The sequence below is a fragment of the Panthera onca genome, chromosome A1 (genome assembly GCF_046562875.1).
Source record: "Panthera onca isolate mPanOnc1 chromosome A1, mPanOnc1 haplotype 2, whole genome shotgun sequence".
In the NCBI taxonomy this organism is placed as follows: Eukaryota; Metazoa; Chordata; class Mammalia; order Carnivora; family Felidae; genus Panthera; species Panthera onca.
The window spans coordinates 4,575,249-4,596,986 of NC_138339.1; the positions used below are offsets into that span (position 1 = coordinate 4,575,249).

At 52.2% G+C, this 21,738-nt stretch overlaps 1 protein-coding gene across 1 annotated transcript in view; it reads right to left on the reverse strand.

The window, feature by feature from the left end:
- Window positions 1–2,476: 2,476 nt before the first annotated feature.
- MED10 (mediator complex subunit 10) overlaps window positions 2,477–21,738 on the reverse strand; it is a 179,778-nt gene continuing 160,516 nt past the window's right edge. Inside the window, exons 4-5 of the mRNA XM_060634332.3 lie at window positions 14,971–15,078; window positions 2,477–3,314 (exon numbers count right to left, since the gene is read on the reverse strand). Coding sequence (XP_060490315.2) covers window positions 3,090–3,314; window positions 14,971–15,078 — 333 coding nt within the window. The 3' untranslated portion in view covers window positions 2,477–3,089. The remainder of the gene's footprint in view (window positions 3,315–14,970; window positions 15,079–21,738) is intronic.

Genomic DNA, 21,738 nt, shown 5'->3' on the forward strand with positions numbered 1-21,738 from the left:
CTCGGGTGCCTAACGCACTGGAAGAAAGGAGGGGGCACGCAGGAGGGAAGGAAAGGAAGATAATGAGGTGTTTGGGTCGGTGTCCTAGTCTGTTTTTAAGCGAAAACCCAATGAGAGTAGGTATTATCAGGCATCTATAGCCGTAATAATACTGTGCAGCCAGCACAAAAATCTGAACTCCTATAACAACAAGGATTTATTGACCGACACTCCTGCGGGTCCCAGCTGGGCACAGCACAGGCTCCATTCCATGTGTGTCTCTGCTCCTCCTCCTGACCCAGCATGTTCCTCTCGTGGCGATGACAGAAGGCCGGGGAGCCAGCCCTGTGGCACCGGCATCTTCCAAGCCTTTGCCCACATCGCGAATGCCAATGTTCCACTGACCAAGAGAGAAGTCCCGGAGGTGTGAGGGCAGTGGGCGTGGTTCTGGACGACACCCGGATCTACCTGGAGGGCACGGCCGTGTCCCAGCATCACGACTATGTTCTGCCGTCTGTCCCACACACGCATCATCCACCCTCCAGATTATTCCCACAACATCCTCGGGTCGTCCCTCCCCTCAGCATCTGTGGTCACAGTGGAGTCAACAAGCCACAGTAAATAGAGCAGCGTGTGAAACACTCTCCGATTGCAGACGCAAGATAAATATTTCAATTCGAAGCATAAAAGCATTTTTATTATTCATTGTTTTGAGCCATCCGTGCTTCTGCTCCCCTCTCTTCATACGATTCGTCAAGATCTGTCCTAGTTTTGAATTACGCCTTTGTCACATTTCAGGCTGGTCCCCTTTCAAACATCTTGGCTGTGGTCAACCGTGCCAGACCAAACTAATAAAAATCGATGGGACTTATTCATAGTGTCATTTTTCCAACATCAAATTCTCCCTCTTTTGACTGGTCCAAAACGTTACCATAGAGAAAAGAATTATTAAATGCATAGTGAGTAGACAATGATATTTGTGAGGATTTGTTAGCATGGTTACATTCATAAATGTTTCAGTGCTTTGAGTTTACATAACAGAAATGTTTATGACTGCACCTAGTACATAGAGAGGATAAAATGTAACCCTGCTAACTTCCAACCAGAGCCGTGGAAAGTAACGAATGGCTTCCTGTGGCTTGCTCTTAAAATACTGTTGTGTCACCGGTGACATCAGCCAGTGCCAATAAAAAAGGGATCCCATTTCTCCTAACACAGGGAGGCTGTGAGCGAGAGCCTGGCAGGGAAGAGACAAGGCTGGGACCTAACAGCCATCACCTAGCGTGTCAGTGCAGTGGGGAAATGGAAAATGCTGGCAGAGGCAGGGCCAGTACTGCCTCGAGGGATCGTGGAAGGGGGACCCACAGAGGGACCGCAGGTCCTCCCGCCCAGAGAGACTCTGGAGCTCAAGAGCCAGGCTGGCGGCAGCTCTGTGTGGTCCTGTCACCTGACTGAAGCCCAGATTCCCAGAGGACAGACCGTCTGGGTTGGAACTTGACCATGTGAAGGTTTGGGGAGTAACAGAGAGCTATTTGGGGTTCTCTGAAGTGAAGCAGAGGGAGTCACCGCAACATGCAGGCCGTCATTGGTGTCGTCCAACCTCCTTCTTCCTTCCCCCGCCCGCAAAGGCAAAGTCGTGTGGGTGTTTGGTTTCTTTTTGTGACGCGTCCCGACACAATGTTACACATCAGGAAAGTGCCCCTCGGGTCTCCCGTCCCACTCCACCACCCTCAACTGTTAAGGATCCCTTCCTTAGTTGTTTTTTGTTTTTTGTTTTTTGGTTTTTTTTTTCTATTTTATAATAATGACAGCTGCTTTTCCGGAGCACGATTAACCAGGGTCTCTAGGTCTCTGGGCAGAAAGATGCAAAGAGCCGAGAAGTGAGGAAGAGTGACCAGGCATCTGTCTGTAAGGAAAGCCCCCCACGCCTCCCAGGAGGACGAGGTGGTCATTCCCACGGTGTCCAAAGCTGTAGCCCAGGACGTGCAGATCCCGGTGGACACAGCTCTGAAGCAGAGGGACACGCGAGGCTAATGAAGCAAACGCGGACAAGAGCGTGAATGGTCGCCTTTGCCGGGGAGGCGAGGGGAACAGCTATGCCGGCTCTGCATTCACGTGGTGGCAGCGTGAAAGGGTCAAGTACAAAACAGCAGCCCCCGAGATGCCCGTGTGCAGAGGCGTGAGCCTCCACAATGAGCAAGATGGGTACAGGTCTCTGGGAGAAATGATGGGCGCGTTGTTGCACAAACACAAGGTGATACGTGTGTATGCGATCTTAAGATAGAAAGCAACTTGGATGGACGGGATGCCTGGGTGGCTCAGGTGGCTGAATGTCTGACTTCAGCTCAGGTCATGATCTCACAGTCCGTGGGTTCGAGCCCCGCATCGGGCTCTGTGCTGACAGCTCGGAGCCTGGAGCCTGCTTTGGATTCTCTGTCTCCCTCTCTCTCTGCCCCTTCCCTGCTCATGCTCTGTCTCTCTCTCTCAAAAATAAACATTAAAAAATTAAAAAAAAAACTTGGATGGGGGCAGAGAACACATTTGATCCTGCAGTGTTTTCAGATATTAATGCTGGGCGATGACATTAATGTGTCAGTTTCACGCAGGGTGAGCCTGGGAACCATGTCTAAGTGCGGCACTGGGACCCCCCCCTCCCCAGCAGACCCCGAGCCTCCACACGGAAGGCAGGCAGCACCCGACTATTTGCAACTGCTACCCCCAAACTCACCTAAACGACACTGACAAGGGCCATTTCTCGTTTGGTAACAAAACAGAGAAGTCTAAAGTTCAGAAATGGGCAGATACAAAGGAGAGAAGATCTCATGTGGAGGAAGATGTGGCAAACTAGCCGGAGGGAAACGATCGGCCTTGGCATGGAAGGAGGCACTGGCATTGGAAGAAAACAACACAGACGACGCCCTGGCAGGTCGGGAGGGTAACGGATCGCCTGGGAATATGGCTCAGCCCTGCCGCCACGGGCGATGAATTCCCTCCCGAGGCACAGGGGGCAAGGCGTTTAGAATTAACGTGCAATGACAGCCCCTCATCGGGTCTTGGTAAGTCCATCTTGAAATTGTTCTCTTTTGAATCCCCTGTTATCTAAAGGAGCTTCAGACTCTCGTGGGAAGGTCAGTACTGGAGGAGATTATGTGACCCTCGGATCCAGATGGAACAGAGGCTTCCTTGGGGGGGAAGACGTGGAGAAGGACGAGAACAAAATCGCTCTTTTGGGGTAAAGAGAGTGTAACGTGGCCACAGATGCTGCTCCGGTTCAATGAGGACCTGAGTTTCACCTGTTGCATGGTGGAGGGTGCCGTCGGGTCGCCGGTGCCAGCCTACGTCGGGTGGAACATCGAGAAATGGGGTTAGCCGGGTCCAGGCACCAGGAAAACAGTCCTAGCAAACACGTACGGACATACCAGCGGCCGGCTCTCTGCTCTGCTCTAACAAGCCGCCTGAGACAACTGTTCCCAAACCTGTGTGCATCCTGGAATCAGCTTCAAAACCCCTGATGTGTGAGTCCCAAACCCAGAGACTGGGATTTCACTGGTGGGGGGAGGAGCCCAGCTCTGGGACTTTCGGAAGATTGACAGGAGATCTTCTAAGGTGGAAAAACAATTTTTTTTTTAATTTGCTGGGTCTGGGTGGCAGGACGTCCCCAGAATGCACCGGGAGAGGCAGGAGTCGCAGTAGAAATGGAAGGAGTAAGGGCAGCAGGGGGTAATGGGTCACTGTCACGGATGGAACGACTCACACAAGCAGGTGCCCTCGCCGGACCTTATCTACTTCAGAGAGTTATCTCGTGTTCTTATCAATGCCCCCGATTTACAGACAAGCAGACGGAGCCAGGGGATGGTTCTGCCACCTGCCAGGGACAACTGAGCCAGAAACTGGAAGAGCTGGGTTCAAATCCAGCTTGGATGCTGATTCACAGGTGACGCTGCTCCCTCAGCACGGCCAGCTGCAGCCACCACTGTCCCCTCCAGGGCCACCCACACCCTGTCCCGGCTTTGCTCCCTAAGTGTTCCTCCTCCTCCCCATCCTGTGCTCTCAGTGAGCACGGGGGCCATGGCTCTGAGCAGCTCCTGTCCCCATCAGCTGCCTCTGCTTCTCCTCCTGAGGACCTGGACCCCGAGGTCCCAGCGGCCTCATCGACTGGCCGTGTCTCCTGTTTCCACGTCTTTAAACCACCTCTGCCTCCATCTGTGGGTCGCACATGGGCTCAGGTGCTGTGGCCTCTAGCCTGTGCCCAGTGACGTCTGCAGGCAGGGAGGTGACGCTTGCCCTACGTCCCCGTGCTGTCCCACAGTGCTGGAGCCCCCGGGGGTTGACAAGGAGCTTCTGATGCAAACCGAGCCTGCCTGTCCTCCCCTGCGGGGGCCCCTGCCCTGACAAGAGCCTCCTTACTTGCCAGGGTCCTTTTGTTTAACTAGAGGAGAGGGGCATCTAGTCTTTAATTAGTTACTATTCGGGGCAGGATTACGCCATTCTGGGGTTCCAGAGCCCGTTAGAAAACTGAAATCTGGCACCCGCATTTGGTATGCTTCTCTCCCTGCTGGATGCAATTTACTTTCCTCGGAACTCCATCCGCTACAAGACAGAACCCTGAGATGGACACGGGGTGTGGAGCCCCCACGCTTGCCCGGCGGTAGGGGTAGACAGAGCCCGGCTCAGAAATCCGGACGGGCTGCTGGGAGGCATCCTGGCATGCAGGGTACAGCGTGGCCAGCTCACTCTGAAAAGCGCAGATGCTGTCCTAGGCAAAGAAACCCATCCCGCGTCCAGGACCAGATTCCAGAACTGGAGAAGCCCCTAGAAGGAGGTGATAATCTACTATCAGAAGGCACTGTACGTGCTGGCGTGTCACAAGCTTCTTCCACGTGCAGAAAACTCTGGTTTTCTGAGGCTCATGGGTGGTGTGGATCCCTGACCCCTGTGGACCCTGCTGATGGGAGAGAGAAGGAGCTCGAACCTCCCTTCCCCCACCCCGGAGACCCAGAAGCTTGCCCAGCATGAGCTGTGGAATCTGACCAGATTCTAAACCCACTCTCCCAAAGCCACCTCCTCTATGTGGCAAACAGCTGGGCACCCCTGCCCGGGCCCACCTCCCACAGCCCTCTGCGGGGTCCCCTCCAGCCTCTCCTCTTGGCCTCTCCCCTGGGCTCACGACCTGGGGAGGAAACGGTGGGGGGTGGGCCGTGGCCACATGTTCTGGAACAGGAAGAAGGCAGTGGTTTCCCTGGCTTCCAGAAGACCCCGAGTGCTCACCCCTGGCTGCTGACACCTACCTGCCTGGACCCTACTCTGGGCTCAGGTGGCAGAGCACGTCCTGCTGGGCCTGAGCCCCAGATGGTGAGGGACACGTACATTCTAGAGCCTAGAGGAAACGCCAGGCCTGCAGTGTTCTTTTCTCTCTGAAAACTTGCAGCCGTCTGGCTTCAGAGTATACGAGTGTGTTCGGGGCCAACAGCAGAAAACGGGGGAGTGGGTGGGGTGCACCTGCTGCTCTCTGAGGAGGCCTCAGCCCTGCTCAGTCTTGGCCCTCTCCCTGCCCCTCTGCACTGACAGCACGGAGCCTGCTTGGGATTCTCTCTCTCCCTCTCTCTCTCTGTCCCTCCCCCACTCACGCTGTCTCTGTCTCTCTCAAAATTAAACAAATAAACTTAAAAAAAAAAAAAAAAAACAGGAGTACCTGGGTGGCTCAGTCGGTTGGGCGTCCGACTTCGGCTCAGGTCATGACCTCATGGCTCGTGAGTTCAAGGCCCGCGTTGGGCTCTGTGCTGACAGCTTGGAGCCTGGAGCCCGCTTCGGATTCTGTGTCTCCCTCTCTGTCTGCTCCTCCCCCATTCATGCTCTGTCTCTCTCAAAAATAAATAAATGTCAAAAACAATTTACAAAACAAAACAAGAAAAAACAATCAGGAATTGCTCTGGGGTGGGCAGTTCCCTGTGCAGAATGAACAGGTCCCACAGAAAGTGCTAGCAATGAACAGCTCAAGCCAGAGGAAGAGGTTCTCTCTCCCCTGGAGAGCTGAGCAAGCCCCCCGCCCCCACACTGGACACGGAAGTTTCCTATAAGGCACAAGGAGACCCTGGACTTTTAGGATGGTGCCAGCAAGGACCTGCCCCTTCGACAGCAACTGAAGGCTTGTGTCCTTCCTGCACCTGAGGGAGTAGTGGTGGGGCGGAGGGGGGAAGATGGCCCGCCTTTGCAGGCAGCCCTTTAGGACTCCATCTGGGAGGTGGCCCCCCCACCAAGACCCTCCACTAGGCAGTATGGCCAGCTCAAGGACAGGGTTGGAATCTCTGTCCCACCGCACTCTTGACTCTCCTCGTCAAATCAAGGGCTGTCCCTTAACTCTGGGATGCTGGGTGGTCCCGGCCACCCATCTATGCCTCTCCTGTGGGGTAGGTGGAAAATGACCACGGCACATCCCATGGACCCTGCTTCCTGGAAGGGGGTCACCAGGTGCCCACCAGCCATCAGTGGCCACCCAGCAAGAGAGTTGCCTGTCCCCTCCCTGGTCACAGAAGACTGTCTGCGTTGCCGTCTCTTGTTCCCTGTCCCGGGGGGGATTTCGGCACCTCTTCTCCCTTTAGTACCCTCTCCCCCTCCCCGGGGGCAGCCCCGTCCTGCAGCTGTTCCCTGACACCTCCCAACCACCTCTCCCTCCCACTCACCCCAGCAAAGCCCCAGGACGCTGGCCCTGGACAGATCAACACAGAGAGACTGAGAGGTTTCTGGAACCACAGGCTGGGAGCATAGGCTACGAAGGGCTCAAGCCCCAGGTACGGTAACTAGACCAGGGCGAAGTAACCTTCAGATGGTTGTACCAACTCTGTCGTTCCAAGTGGCTGATTTCCAAATGGTCCCCGGAGTCCACAGCATGAGCTGTGACAGCAGACAACGGACAGCAGGTGTCCATCTTGTGGAAGCACTTAGGGACACAGGCCATAGGACCAACTTTTCCTTGCCGGGATTGTTAATTTTTCATCCCATTGACACACAGAGAGTCAACACCTTCAGAACATTTTTTAGTCAGCACCTTCAAAGCATGTGGATCAACCTAGAATGTTGCAAAGTACAGTCCTCTACCAAGTATGTTGAAACTTGAAGAAGTATCCAGGTTGTAGGTTCACATGGGGTACTTCTGTTCTCTCCTGGGATGCCACCCGGCTTTCCTGCCAGCTGCTGAGACCAGGATTTTCATCTTGCCTTTAGAGACAGAAAAGCTGACGCTGACCCAGGGAGCTGCCTGGAGTCACTCCAGTACTAGAGGGACCCATGTAATCCCGTGAGGCTGGGGATCCAGGGGGAGGGACAGATGACCAAGGCATATGCTGTTATGACAAATAGCAGAGGGCAATATCTTTTCAAAGAAAAATGACCTTTGTCAAAAAGACATGGGGGGGGGGGGAGAGAGAGAGAGAGAGAGAGAGAAAAGACCTCAAGGTAAGCCGATTATATTTTCCAAAAATGACCACAGCAACTTTTCTCATCATACAACCTCTTTCAGAACCTCCTGCTTCACTGAGAGTTGGAGTCCGGTCTCCTTTCTCTCTGTACCTGGCTGTGTTTTCACAGATGCAGCAGAAAACATGTGGCAGGAACCCACAGAGGACTTCAGGTCCCAGAGGTGGTATGGACTGTGCTCAGCTCCCTCTCCCTCTCTCTCATCTGCTCTCTCTCCCTCACGAGAGGGGCTTTGGAGCCCTCCAAAGGTGGGGAATCAGCGGCCAAGCTAGAGGGACCATGTGGAGAGACCACCAATGACTATGGTCCCCAGTTGTCGGGGTGTCCCCGTCCCGGGAGGCATACACGGGAGCAAATCTGAGATGACCCCGGCAACGTACAGTAAACATTTTTAAATATAAATATCGTGGACAGGGGGGCGCCTAGTGGCTCAGTCAGCTGAGCGTCCAACTTCGGCTCAGGTCACGATCCCGCAGTTCGTGGGTTTGAGGCCCACATCGGGCTCTGTGCTGACAGCTCAGAGCCTGGAGCCTGTTTCAGATTCTGTGTCTCCTTCTCTCTCTGCCCCTCCCCTGTTCATGCTCTGTCTCTGTCTCTGTCTCTGTCTCTGTCTCTGTCTCTCTCGAGAATAAATAAACATTAAACATTTGTTCAAAATATCGTGGGCAGGGAGATCAGAGGAACCCGGCATGTGAGCAGACACCCTGCTGCTGACACACAGAGCACGATCCTGACCTGGGTGACCACGGGCCTCACCACAGGAAGAGCTCAAGCAGCCACATTCCCTGGGAGCTAGGTTCTGGGGGAGGCCTCTGCCCGGGGCTGAGGCGACCACGGGGAAGGTTGAGGGGGCTCAGCCATTATCAGGGAATGAAGTGAGGATCGTTCGCGAATTTCTGTATCCAGTGTGGTTACGGTGTGATGCTACATGTCAGCGGATCCTGACCTGCTTTTCTTTTACGAAACCTCACAAATGCTCAGTGAATAAGCAGCAAGAATGGCTGTTTTTCTTTCTCAGCTAAAAGCTACGGAATAAGCTTCTGGTTCCTAAATTTGCAAATGGCACCCACGATGCACGGAGTGAGTGGCAACTTGTTACCTGCTACCCTTTTGTGCGGAGGTATTATTTGTGGCGGGAAGCTGGTGTTGTACTATAGCCTTCAACTTAGTAATGGAAAGGCTGTGCTGGATAAGACACTTTGGGCTCCCTGAGAGACACAGTAAAATAAGTCATCTGTGGGCCCAGTAGAAACAGCTGACACAAAGCGATAGTTTTCGTAAAGCTCAGACACACAGGGTGAGGGGTGCTTCTGGAACTGCTGAGTAAGGGGGTTGGTTATTAAAGAGCTCTCAGTGCCTAGGCATCATCCTGCTATGAAGGAAAGCTGTTTTGTCTTTTAAATAGAATGGACACAGTCATCTTAGGTGATTGGGAACTCTCAAAAACAAGAAGAGAAAAGATACTCAAGCACCCACATTTGCCTCTCTTCTTCCTGCTGAGACACCAATAAGGCTAGGGTAAAATGATTACCAGAGAGAGAGAGAGAGAACACAAGAAGGCAGAGGAATAAGCTCATAACGGCAAAAAGAACAGGAAGGAACTCATCAACAAATGAAAAATTCCAACACATTTCAGGAAGCTTAAAAAGTGATAACACAAAACAGAACATCATGACCTGAAAGTCAGAGAGGGGATAAAGCAGAGGGTAAGGGTCACAAGAGCACTAATGGCAGTGACTGCAGCAACCACATTAGTGGCACACATCAAGTGAGGGTCATGTCCGTGCACAGTCAGATCTTTGACACATACTCCCACATCCAGTGCTCAAAACAACCCAAAAGATCAGGGTTGAAAAGATGGGGGCACAGAGGGGTTGTGTAACTTGCCCAAGGTCCTGGGGCCAGCAAGCACAGAAGCCAGGATGGGTTCCCAGGAGGTCTGGCTTCCGATTTCACATTTTGCCCTGAAAAGGGAGATGGTGTCATGCTCAGAACCTAGAAGAAGCTCTAGACCAAAGGTTGCAAGCATCCTGCAATGATGGTATGGAAGGAAAAACAACAACACAACAAAAGCGATAGAGGAGGGAAGAATCAAAAGTCCAACTGTAAAATGTCTGCCTGAGTTGGCCCTCCCATTCTCTGCCCAGATGTTGGTGAAAACAGAGCTCCAGCATTCCAGACTCCTTCAGGCAAAGTAGATAAGATAGATGCATGGATGGAAGGAAGGAAGGATGGATGGATGGATGGATGGATGGAAGCATGGATGGATGGATGGATGGATGGATGGATGGATGAATGGATGGATGCACAGATGGAAGGATGGATGGATGGAAGGATGGATGCATGGATGCATGGATGGATCATGATGCATGGATGGATGGATGGATGGATGGATGGATGGATGGATGGATGGAAGGATGGATGGATGGAAGGATGGATGCATGGATGGAAAGATGCACAGATGGATGGATGGATGGATGCATGGATGCATGGATGGAAGGAAGGAAGAATGGATGCATGGATGCATGGATACATGGATGCATGGATGGAAGGATGGATGGATGCATGGATGGATCAGGATGCATGGATGGAAGGATGGATGGATGGATGGAAGGAAGGATGGATGGATGCATGGATGGAAGGATGGATGGATGGATGGAAGGAAGGATGGATGGATGCATGGATGGAAGGATGGATGGATGGATGGAAGGAAGGATGGATGGATGCATGGATGGATCAGGATGCATGGATGGAAGGATGGATGGATGGATGGATGGATGGGTGGATGGATCGATGGATCGATGGACAGATGGATGAATAAATGGATAGATGAAGGGATGGATGGACAGACGGATGGATGGATAGACAGATGGATGGATGAATGGGTGGATGGATGGATGGATGGATGGATGGATGGATGAACAGATGGACATACAGGGGAATTAAACCTTCCCCCAAATCAGCCATCTACACATTTACTTGAAAGTAATCCCTGTTAGTCAACAAGCCTCCTCAACATACACAGAACTCTCTGGAAGTTTTCATATTCACAAGCCATATTTCTACACATAATAGCAGTGGAGGGGTGTCTGGGTGGCTCAGCTGGTTAAGCATCAGATTCTTGATCTCAGCTCGGGTCTTGATCTCAGGGTCGTGAGTTCAAGCCTTGCACTGGGTTCAGGGCTCTGCACTCGGCATGAAGATTACTTAAAAATAAAAAATAGCTAAGGAAATTTATAACAGCTATAAATCAACCCACCCTGCCATCCTTAAAATAACTATGTTGTAAGGATTATGAGGCATATAAAGAAAATCATCCGAAGGAAAGAAAAGGGACAGATAAGAAAGACTAAAAACTCAAATGACATTGGGGAGAGGTGTGGGGGAATGCAATACTTCAGAGAAGAACTGTCTTCCCAAAATAAAGCCCCTCTATTAAATTTCTCAGAGTGATTTTAAAAATCACTGTATTCATCAAATATGCTGTCCCTGCTTGCTCTCTCCTTTCTTTCGGTTCTATATTCCAATGTCACCATACAAGCGGGGCACACGAGCTCAAGAATATGAAATGTAGGGGAAAAGTGGAGACAGAAGAAGGTCCTAATGGCCATTGGAAAGTAACACTGAGGAGGCTGGTGAACTCTCACAAGAGAAGTTTCCAGAAGCTTTGAGGTTCTACCACAAACACAGACAAAATCTATACCCAAAGCACAGTATTGACTCTCCCTTTGAAGTGAATGCCACCTGTCCCTTCCCTCCAAGCCTCCTGTTGTCATCACCGTAATCCAGACCCCTTACCTCTTCCTCCACTGGATGATCCCAGGATTCCCCGAGTTCCAGGCTCTGCCTTTCCTCTGCTGATCTCCCCCATGACCAGAAGGAAACCACAGCCCAACCCCCCTTCCCAGAAATCAATGCCACTCTCTTCACAGGGTCCCACAGGCTGATGTGTCCTCCCTCCTTCTTCCCTCCATGTGTGTCCCTGGATGCCTGCAGCCAACACCAGCTGGGCCACACCACCGACCACTTTCTCGTGCGTGTGATTCTCTGTCACACGCGTGTTGGTGCTTCTCTGTGCTCATGGATCCCCGGTCTTACAGAGCTGGTGCACAGGCAGTATCCAGTTAAGATTTGTTAACTAGCAGAATGACAGCAGTAGAAAAGAGGAAATATTTCATTGTTACCTTTCAGTTCAATCACATGTCAATATATTAGATGAATGTATGTTTCCTATTTTAATTACAGGCTCCACCGCTCATTTCCGCGATTTTTCATTTCTTCGATTTTTATAGCCATCTTAGATGTTATTTGGGTGTTACTAGATTACCAAATTCCCTAAAATGATACTGCAGGTCCAAGTGTTTCTGGATGGTCAGGAAACCACAGTGCCTGGGGGAAATGGAAGAGAAAATACAGGCAGTCCAGCTGGGAGCCCTTGGCTGGGTTTGGCCATCAGGTGCGTGAAGATCAGCGTTCTGTGAGGAGGATGGCAGAGTGGATATGAGCGTTCAAATGTCAGCCTCGTGACTTCCCCATCCGTGCAAGCCGAGAGGGCTCTCGGTGGCCCCCAACTCTAAGTCTTACATCAAGGATGCTGACAGCAGTCGGTTCCTCCCCGGGTCTAATGAGCAGCTCTGGGAGAGGGAAGGGAAAGTCCTGGTAATTCTCACCAACGCCTCCTGTGCTTTAATCAGCTCTAAGAAGCTTCCTGTGAAAATTGGCACTAATTACACATCCCTCAGAAACAGGGCTGGGTTTACTGCAGCTCTGCACCAACCAGTCTGTAAACAGGAGTGTTACTTCCTTCTGCATGGGGAGGGTAGCTGCCTTAGTGGTGGGACAGAGCAGGGGTGTGAGGGTCGCACAGGAGAGGCGCCTGACCAAGCTGTGAGAAGCCAGAGGTGAGCAGGCAATGCAGGGCGGTGGCGTAGGGGGGCAGCTCTTACAACCCCGCTGGGCACCCCCCCAAAACAGCCCAGCCTCACCGATCCCCAGAACCAAATGCAGCCCCATGGCAGTCTTCCTGGGAGCCAAACTGGCAACTGCTATAACTTTTTTCTGACCCCGAAGCTCACATCTAAGAGATGAAATCCCTGCTTCTGGTGTCAGTGGCCCCTGCACCTGTTGGCCTGCCTCACAGACGCCCTGGGTCATCCTTTAGGGCACATGGCTCTCCTCTTCCACCCAGACACTCCCTGGGGGCATCCTAGAGACCGGCATTGTCACCAGACCCCATTCAAGGTTGTCCTACAGAGCACACGAATGGGAAGATTGCTCTGCTAGGCTCGCTTGAAGCTCTGTGTCTTCCGGTCCAGCAATGCCGCAGGGAGGGCAAGACAGAAGCATCTTGCGATCTGTCCCTCATTTCAGAACCCCCCCCCCCCCATCTACAATTGACCCACTCATTATCCTAGGGACCAAGTCTCATTGCAACTGCTTATTGAGATACAGGACCAACTCCCCACCGGGATGTCCAAAGACCTGTAGAAGGGGGCCCCAGAAAAACATCCAGTTCCATCATATTTTGGACTGAGTTGTGTTCCCCAAATTCACACGTCGAAGCCCTGACACCGAGTGCCTCAGACGGTGAGTGTATTTGGAGACAGGGCCTTTAACCAGGAAGTTCTGTCAAGATGAGGCTCTTGGGCAGGGCCCTACTCCAGCGTGACTGGTGTCCTTGCAAGAAGAGGGCACACAGAGGAGACTCAGGGGCTGGACACACAGAGAGGAGACCCTGTGGGGAGGCAGCAAGAGGGTGGCCATCTGTGCACCCAGGAGAAGCCAGCCCTGCAGACTTCTCACTCAGGGACTTGCAGCCTCCAGGGCCAGGAGAACGTAAAGGTCTGTGCAGAAGCAGCCGGGACTCGGTGCTTCGTGACGACTGTCCGAGCACACTGGGCCATGTCATTACCTGCACACACCCGAACGCCAGCAAACCTGGCTGCGCATCCTTTCCAGGCGACGTCAGACTTCGCTCCTCCTCTTATCCTTTCTTAAACCACACATCCCTGTCGATGTGCTGGAACCTCTGTCCCCAAAGTGTGTCAGAGCTGCCACTGCTTCATGCTGTCGATCATCCCGGGAGGTTTCTCACTTCCCCGTGGATGCTCTAGTTACCTGGGAGAATCTTACACTAACTCATTCCTGGAACAAACGTATTTACTCACTCACTGGAGTGACAGGTGTTCACGGAGCCCACATCCAGGCTCAGTGCGGTGTCACGGATTAAAGATACAAGTTGCTGGCTCCCTTCGCCCACACCCCCCCTCAGTTCTTCTGCATGGACCGTGTCTCACACTCCCTTCTACAGCTGGCCCCAACACTGTGCTCAGCCCCACGGCGGGTATGCATACAACAGCCTTCACCTTCATCATCCAGGACCCCCTTCTTCTGAGGGCAGCAGCCCCCTGAGGGATCTCCTCCTCCCGCTTCCCCAGATGGTTCTCGTAGGAGTCGCTGGACACCTGGGTGCCCTGCCCACCTCTGGCACCCCCAAGTTTCATTCTGGGTTTTCTGATCCGGACCAGTGGTCACATCTTGGTGGCCTCTCTCAGTGGCTAAAATAGTAAGATGTGCAGGCCAGGTGCTCCCCTCCGCCGTGATGAGCAGAGAGACAGAAGTTCTGAGAGAAGAAGGAGCAAGAGGGTTGGGGTGGGAGGGAGAGACACCAGCCCCCAGGGCAGCAGTGGATGGGAGGGGCTGGAAGACAGAGAGTCCTGGTGGGTTCGATGCTGGGTCCCCCAGGCCCTAAGCTCCTGCTTCTTTTCTAATTCTACTTCTCTGTCGCTCCTCAGGTGTCTGAGACCCCATTCACATACCTCCAATGATTCGCTCTTTATTGTAAGCTGGTCCTGTCGGGTTTCTTTTTTTTTTTAATGTTTTATTTATTTTTGAGAGAGACAGAGAAACAGCCTGTAAGCAGGGGAGGAGCAGAGAGAGAGGGAGACACAGAATCTGAAGCAGTCTCCAGGCTCCAAGCTGTCAGCACAGAGCCTGACGTGGTGCTCGAACTCACTAGCTGTGAGATCATGACCTGAGCCGAAGTCGGACGCTCAACCGACTTGAGTCGCCCAGGCGCCCCTGGTCCTGTTGGGTTTCTATCACTTGTCGCCTTTCCTATGACAAAGCACTTGATATATTCTCTAAATTGGATCTAATTATATACTTGCTTTAGAATAAATGCAGTGGTGAATTTCAAAAGAATGAAATGCAGCTGTGTTACTTTTACTTCTGGACACACAGCTGCAAACCAGGAATCTCAGCATGTAGGTCCCACTAGGTGCCATCCGCGAAGGTCTGATGCAGCAAAGATTTATATATGAGCGGTGGTCCGAAAACGCTTGGAAATCGGTGAATTGACACCCTCATCTGATATGCAGCATCACATTGTTTAACAGCACTGCCCTGATGGGTGATACAAAGGCAAGCTTCCCGCACCCCAGGCTTGTTACCAGCACCCTCGGCTTGGAATGCTTGCGGAGGGGCCGCACCCACAGGGACACTCCTTATTCCTCCTACCTCTTCCAGCTCCTTCTCAGTCAGTCTGGAGCTCCTTTCTTCCAGCTCCCCGCATGGCCGAGGGCTGGACAGAACTGAGTTCATGTCTGTAAGCCGTCTCAGAGCCCCCTGACAAAAGGCGGGGAAAAAATACTGCCGTTTGCCGTGGCATATTGAATACCTTTGTAATTAACAGTACCAAATCGGAGAGGTGGGCTTCCTCCACATTCTTGTAATTAACTGAAATAGTTCAAGGACAGAAGCAGCGACGACTTCTTTCTGGATGCAGAATGTGGGGGGTGGGGAAGCTGCTACTTATCTACAGTCACTGTAATTTAAACAATTCAAGGATCTGTCAGAATATATTTCTGTTTTTATAGTCATTATCGGAAGTACGAATGCTTAGCCGATGCAATGTGTTAAATATTTGGAGTAAAAAAAAAAATCCTCATTCTGTGGCAAAAAGGGTAGAAATTCCCATTTGTTGGACAGCAATGATTCCACCCGTTATAAGTCACATGGGTCCTGACAGCCACCTGAAACCCAAAATACCGTCCCAAGTCTATTCTATTTTCCCTATCACTCGACAAGAGGCATTTCATGGCCTTATTCCCCTTTTCTTTGCCACTGTTCCTTTTTCTCTCACTGCCACCTCTCCCCAAAACACTCCCAACATTTTGAAGTATTTAAAGGAAGAATATAGTTCTTTCTGTGGATCTGCTGAGCCGAAATTCCTTCCCTCTGTGCATAGATGCCCCTCCCCACACCCCAAAGCACAGCTCAGGCAGCTCGGAGCGCTAAGGCCCCTTCCCCGCGCTCCTGGAGGCCCTGGCAGGTGCAGATGCACAGCTGGTGTGCACAAGGAAGAGGTAAGGTCCCATTAGCACGGGAGCCCCAAGTGCAGTGGGACCCTTCCTCTCCCCCAGAGCATCCACTCAGGGCCCCAGCTCAGCCCCGCTGCCACCCCAGGTAGCCTGGAAGCCGGCGGCTGTCGCCTCACTGAATACCATGAGCCGCAACTGAACACAAAGAAATGCACCCGTTTCTGCCAAACGCACCTCTGCACTAACACGGCACCAGCGGGCCCGCGCCCCTGCTGGCTGCGAGAAGCCGTCTCTAGGTCCTGGGGACAGGAGTTCTGATTGACGCTCTCTGGGCTCCACACCAACTCTCAAGATTCAGCAAAATCCCTTTTTTCATTTGCCGAACGGAACAACCTCGTCCTTGTCGCTCTTTGATGCAAAACTCCGAACTGGCTTCTCACAGGTGCCGACTGCCGAGAGCGGTCCCTTCACCACGGGCGTCCTCGGCCATCGTAAGAAAGGGGAAGGGAATCGTCCGCTGTGCCAAGGACGCGGCATATATTCCATGCCGAACAGAGTCATGACTACGCTGTCCAGTCCCAGACATTTGAGAAGAATAACAGATCTGGGCTTCTTGTGGCCTTGCCCCCAGCGCAGACACACCGCTCGGGAGGGAGGCCAGGCTCGCCCTATCGTAGAACCAAGAGGAGAAAAACCACCCACCACCCATGGTTTCCCTTTGGGCCTCTCAAAATAACAGCACCCAGCCTTTGCCCTGAGGAAGATTTCCCTGTTTAGAAGCGCCTCCAGGAGGCCTCTCTGATCTAATCCCACGACCGCAGCTCTGGGGACACTGTGTGTCTGAGGGGCAGCCCGACGGACTCCTCTTGCCGAGGATGGGACCTCCTCTCGGCTCAGCTCGGCCCCCACGGCGGAGCCTCCCCTGGGCTCCTCGGAGGGAAGACGTCCCTCACCGGTGCCCCCAAAGCCTCCTCCAGGCAGCCCTCCTGTGTCTGCCCCCACCTGGGGAGGAGGAGGAGCTGGAGAATCCTCACTGGTGGGAGTCCGGCTCCTGGAAGTCACTGTGACGTAAGGGGCAGAGCCACAGGCAGGAGAGCCAAAGAAAGAGAAGACTCAACCCTAAAGAGAGGGGCTGGGGTCATGCGAGGCCTCAGGCATGCATTAGGTTTCTCCTGAGCCTTTTTCCAGTGTGACCTCCCAGCCACTGGGGCCACACTGGAGGGCTGGCAGGGGCTGAAGGCCATCAGGGGACCATCGGGGAACAACCCCAGGGGGCCTACAGCCCTCGGGAACCAGTCCTTCATCATATCCCATGACGCGGGCATGGTGTCTCTTCAATGGGAAAGCGTGTGCAATGAGTGAGTGAGCAAATGAATGAATGCGTAGGACAGGCTTGCATGGATCCTCCGACAGCCTCCAGAGATCATTTCCTCGCTGAGGCTTCGCGAGGTCCTCACCGTCTGGTTTCCATACTGCAGAAACCATCTGCACTGGTGGCCGGCTCCCAGCTCCCAGCTCCCTCCAGCTTGCGCTCTCTGCTCTGCTCCGTCCTGCTTGGGTCAACCCGTGGGACCTCCCAGTAGGAGCACTCCCTCCCTCCGCGGCTGGTAGAGAGCCTCCGCGACCATCCCAGCTCCGAGACAGGAGGCACCGTTCACAAAGAAGCCAACAGAGTCCCACTGGTGATAATTTGCCAACACATCGATGTACCCATTTGGGGAAAAGCAGATAAACCCAGCTGAAATAGTCTGTGAGCAGTAGAGAGGGTGCTTCATGGTGTGACCCAGAACTTAGCTTGTCTAACCTTTCCTCCCCAGCGGTTTATAAACGATTGCAGGGAGAGCTGGTGATTGAGGGAGAGAGAGAAAGGGATGGAGGGAGATTACTACAGATATGGAGGCACGTTCCTGGGGATGTTTCTCTTCTTTTTGTATTTCTTACCACTGAGCTGGTGCAGGCCCTCAGCCTGCCAGTCTGATGGCAGAAAGACAGAGTGGATGCAGGACTGAAACCCTGCCGTCTATGAAAATAGATGGGCTGTGTTTCCCAAACCCCACCAGCTCTGTAGCTAGAGAGACGGACGGGAACGGGTCAAATGCCACCCGTGCGATGGCAGAAAGGCCCTGCCCTCGAGGCGGGAATCCTTTTGCCCTGAGCTCACTCTGCTCCTTCTCAGCCACCCACAACCTACAAGATAAAAAGCATGGGTGCAGAGCGTGGCTCCTGCCGTGGCCTGTCACTGTGGACGATTTCTGACAAAGGCAGCTTGTCTGGCTCTCGTTTCTCACTCCTCCCTGGAGGCTGCGAGGCTGGACTTTTGTGCAGGACGGGACGGGCCACCCGAGCACAGCCCGAGAGAGCTTACCTTCTCATTCGGTTTCGGCCGGGGCCTAATTAGGAGCCAGGCCCAGCGTGCGAACAACAGACAGAGATGACTGTCTCTGCGGGAGCAGCGAGGGTGTGCGGGGCATCTCGTGGGCCCGACAGGTGCAGGCTCACAATACCCCAGGTCAGGCCTTCAGGCCCCAGAAAGCAGCCTGCGTGCTTAATGAGGCGCGTACCCCTCCCCAGGAGCTTTGCATCCCCATTTGGTGCCCCTCCTTAGGTCTGTTCTGGGGTCACCATCAGCACACTGTGGGGGGTGCCGGGGTCGCCGGAACAATAGAGGGAAGCAAACAGGACCCGGTCCTGGGAAGGGGCGAGCTCCTGGGCAGCTGCTGGGTGGGGGCTGGGCATTTGTTGGGCACTGCATCGAGGGGTGTCCTTTGGAAACTGAGAAGCAGGCACCCCTCACCTCCTTTCTTAAAAAGTAAAAAAAAACAAGATTCCTACTCCACATCTCATCAAAATTTCTACTGCCGGAGTCTTACGTTTTGAAAGATGAGATTTATTGGCGCGCCCGGATGGCTCAGTCGGTTAAACATCTGACTTCGGCTCGGGTCAGGATCTCAACAGTTGGTGAGTTCAAGCCCCGCATCGGGCTCGGTGCTGACAGCCTGGAGCCTGCTTCGGATTCTATGTCTCCTTCTCTCTCTGCCCCTCCCCCACTCTCCCTCTGCTTCTCTCTCTCTCAAAAATAAATAAACATTTACAAAAACTAAAAAAGAGAAGATGAGATGTATGCAGCAGGACCAGATGTCTTCATTCCCAAGGGGCAGTTCTCACCGTGGCCTTCGGGGCTCCAGTGGACTCCAGAAGGGGGCCAGGTATTGGGGCCTCTGAGACTCGGTCACTAGCTGCCTCTCATCCACTCTTCCTCAGCCCTCTGGCCCAGGTGGCCTCATCACAGGGGGCTGGGACGTACTTTGACCTTGGACAGCAGACCACCACGGCCACCCGCAGAGTTACTGTATGACGATTCCGGGATCTGACTGGTCCATCTGTGAAAAGCAGATAACGAAGCCTCCCGCCTCTGTGCTTACAGTTACGGCCAGAAGGTTAACGAGCTCCTCGTTCAAGGCAGAGTCAGAGAAGCACCAGACAACATGCGGCCCCCAGGCTCCGGGAGAAAAGGCTTTCCTGTGTTAGAGCAAGCTGCTGAGGCCTCCATGGAGCGGATAAAGTGCCATTCAACTCGAGTTTTCTGGTCTTTTAAAAAATCGCAGGTTTAAGGAAGTATCTCCATACTCTTTCTGGTTTTAAAGATTATTATTATTATTATTAATCCATTGCAATTTTGTGACAAAGGTTAGGAAGACATTTCCTATTAATTATTAGGTTTTTTTTTTTAATGCTCATTTATTTTTGAGAGAGAGAGGGAGACAGAGCATGAGCGGGGGAGGGGCAGAGAGGGAGACACAGAATCCGAAGCAGGCTCCAGACTCTGAGCTGTCAGCACAGAGCCCGATGCAGGGCTCGAACCCATGAGCTGTGAGATCATGACCTGAGCTGAAGTTAGTCGGATGCTTAACCGGCGGAGCCACCCAGGGGCCCCTATTAATTATTAGTTTTGTACAAACAAATCTCTCTGATTACATTCAATAGTCGCCCACCAGGTGTGCAGATTTGCTTCTATCAAGAGCCACTCATCATGTTAGCATTTTATTAGGAAAAAGCAGAGTTTGCCTCAGTATTGATACAGATAGGGAAAGCTTTGCTCCTTTTATCTTATCTTTTTTGCATCATAAGACCTTATACAAATGTATAGCTCAGCTGTAAGCAAGTGGGGAATACCAACTTAAGTTCTACAGCCCAGATCTGGGCTTCCCTAAATAGAGGGTCTTCTCAGATCCCGCCAATGACTTACAGAATTATAACTCTGGAGCAAGAAGTTAGGTTCTGCTCTTCCCAGGATTCCAGGAAGCTGGGACACAAAATCATGGACTGATGAGAGTGTCCCCCAAACATTCTGCAGGTGGTTTGTTCTGTGCCAAAGGAGGCGTCTAAGGTCTATTGGCTCATGGGCTGGCTCAGATCAAATGCCTCTAAAAGACTAGTGATCCCCCACAGCTGGTCTACAGGCGACCCCTGGGAGAGGTCAGGAATGATCATGGAATAAACAGAGTCTTCAAGGAGATCTCGAGTCCTCACAACTCGAGGGAGAAGCTAAGCCCACACTGGGGTTGTATGGGAACAAATCTGGGCCGTTTAGGTTAACTCTAGGCCATACTGAACTCCAAGCCGATTGAGAGAGGTAAGGAGCATCTGGTATCGAATGATTCCAAACTGGCAGAACAAGCAAAAAAAATGTGAACTCAGGTAAAGCCTGATTATACTTCCCCTGAACCTCAGAAAACATCCACAAAGTTTCACCAAAAACTCCTCTCCCGCTGTGTGTGACGGGCTATCAAGAAGCCATTGCTGGGAACAGATACAAGAACAAAACCTTTGACAAGGGAGCTCCCCTAAGATCTTAACCCTGGAAGTATGTAGTCGATGTTCTGTTAGACTATATCCAGAGCCACTGATTCATGAAGCATGGCCAAGTTTGACTGTTTTTCCCTCCCAAGTCTAAGTGGTGACCTGAATTTTTGTTTTGGTTTGGTTTTCAGCTTGGCTTACTTGGTTTTACCTTTTGCAGTAAGTTGCTTGTAAAAATAGTGGCTGTTTCCTCCTTGCCTATATCTTTGCCCTTTGCAATATGATTTTTCAACTTTTTTCATCATTAAGTGCAATTTATTTCCCTACTCTTTGGATCTGAACTACCCTTGTGATATTCTTGGGCAACAAAATGTAGCAGCCCCAAGCCTAGTGCCCAGCGCCTTGTGTCCTTGTACAAACACTCAGTGGGCAAGCCCACGCTCGCTTGGCAAGGACGAGAGACCATGTGGATGGAAGTCAGCTGTGTCAGGAGAGGCCTTCATGCACTGGTGAGTCTTTGGCCTGTGCACACAGGGTGGCCCAGCCAAGATCAGCCAAGCCTGGCCCAAGCTGGAAAAGTAGCCCAGACAAACAAAATGATTTGATTGAAGCCACCTGCTAGTAGGTGAGATTGCCAGACATTGGAGCTCAAATTACTTTGATTCCATGACAAAAGAGTTCTACACCCAGTTCCAAATGTGGGGGGTTCCCACACCAACAAGCGATTCTCAGACACTAGTTAGGTGTCCTACAATTCAGCTCAATTCTGAATTGGCATTCATAACCCGGAGAGAGCATTAGATTCCACAGGTTGAAAGCTCAGTCCTATGAGATGCCCCCACTTACACATTTCAGATGCCATTCACAAGCCCAGGCCACCTGTGCTTCTGACTGACCTGCTACAGACTGGAGGCTCCCATGACCCTCTCCTTAAATTTGGTTAATTTGGTTTCTAGTAAGTAAAGAAACATTTTACTTACTAGAGCACCAGCTTATCATAAAAGTAGGTAACTCAGGAACAGCCAAATGGAAGGGACACATAGGGTAAGGCATGGGCAAATGGCACAGAGCTGCCATGCCCTCTCTGAACATGCCACTGTCCCCAAATCTCCATGGGTTCACCAAACATGAAGCTCTCCCAACTCTGTCCTTTTGGGATCTTACG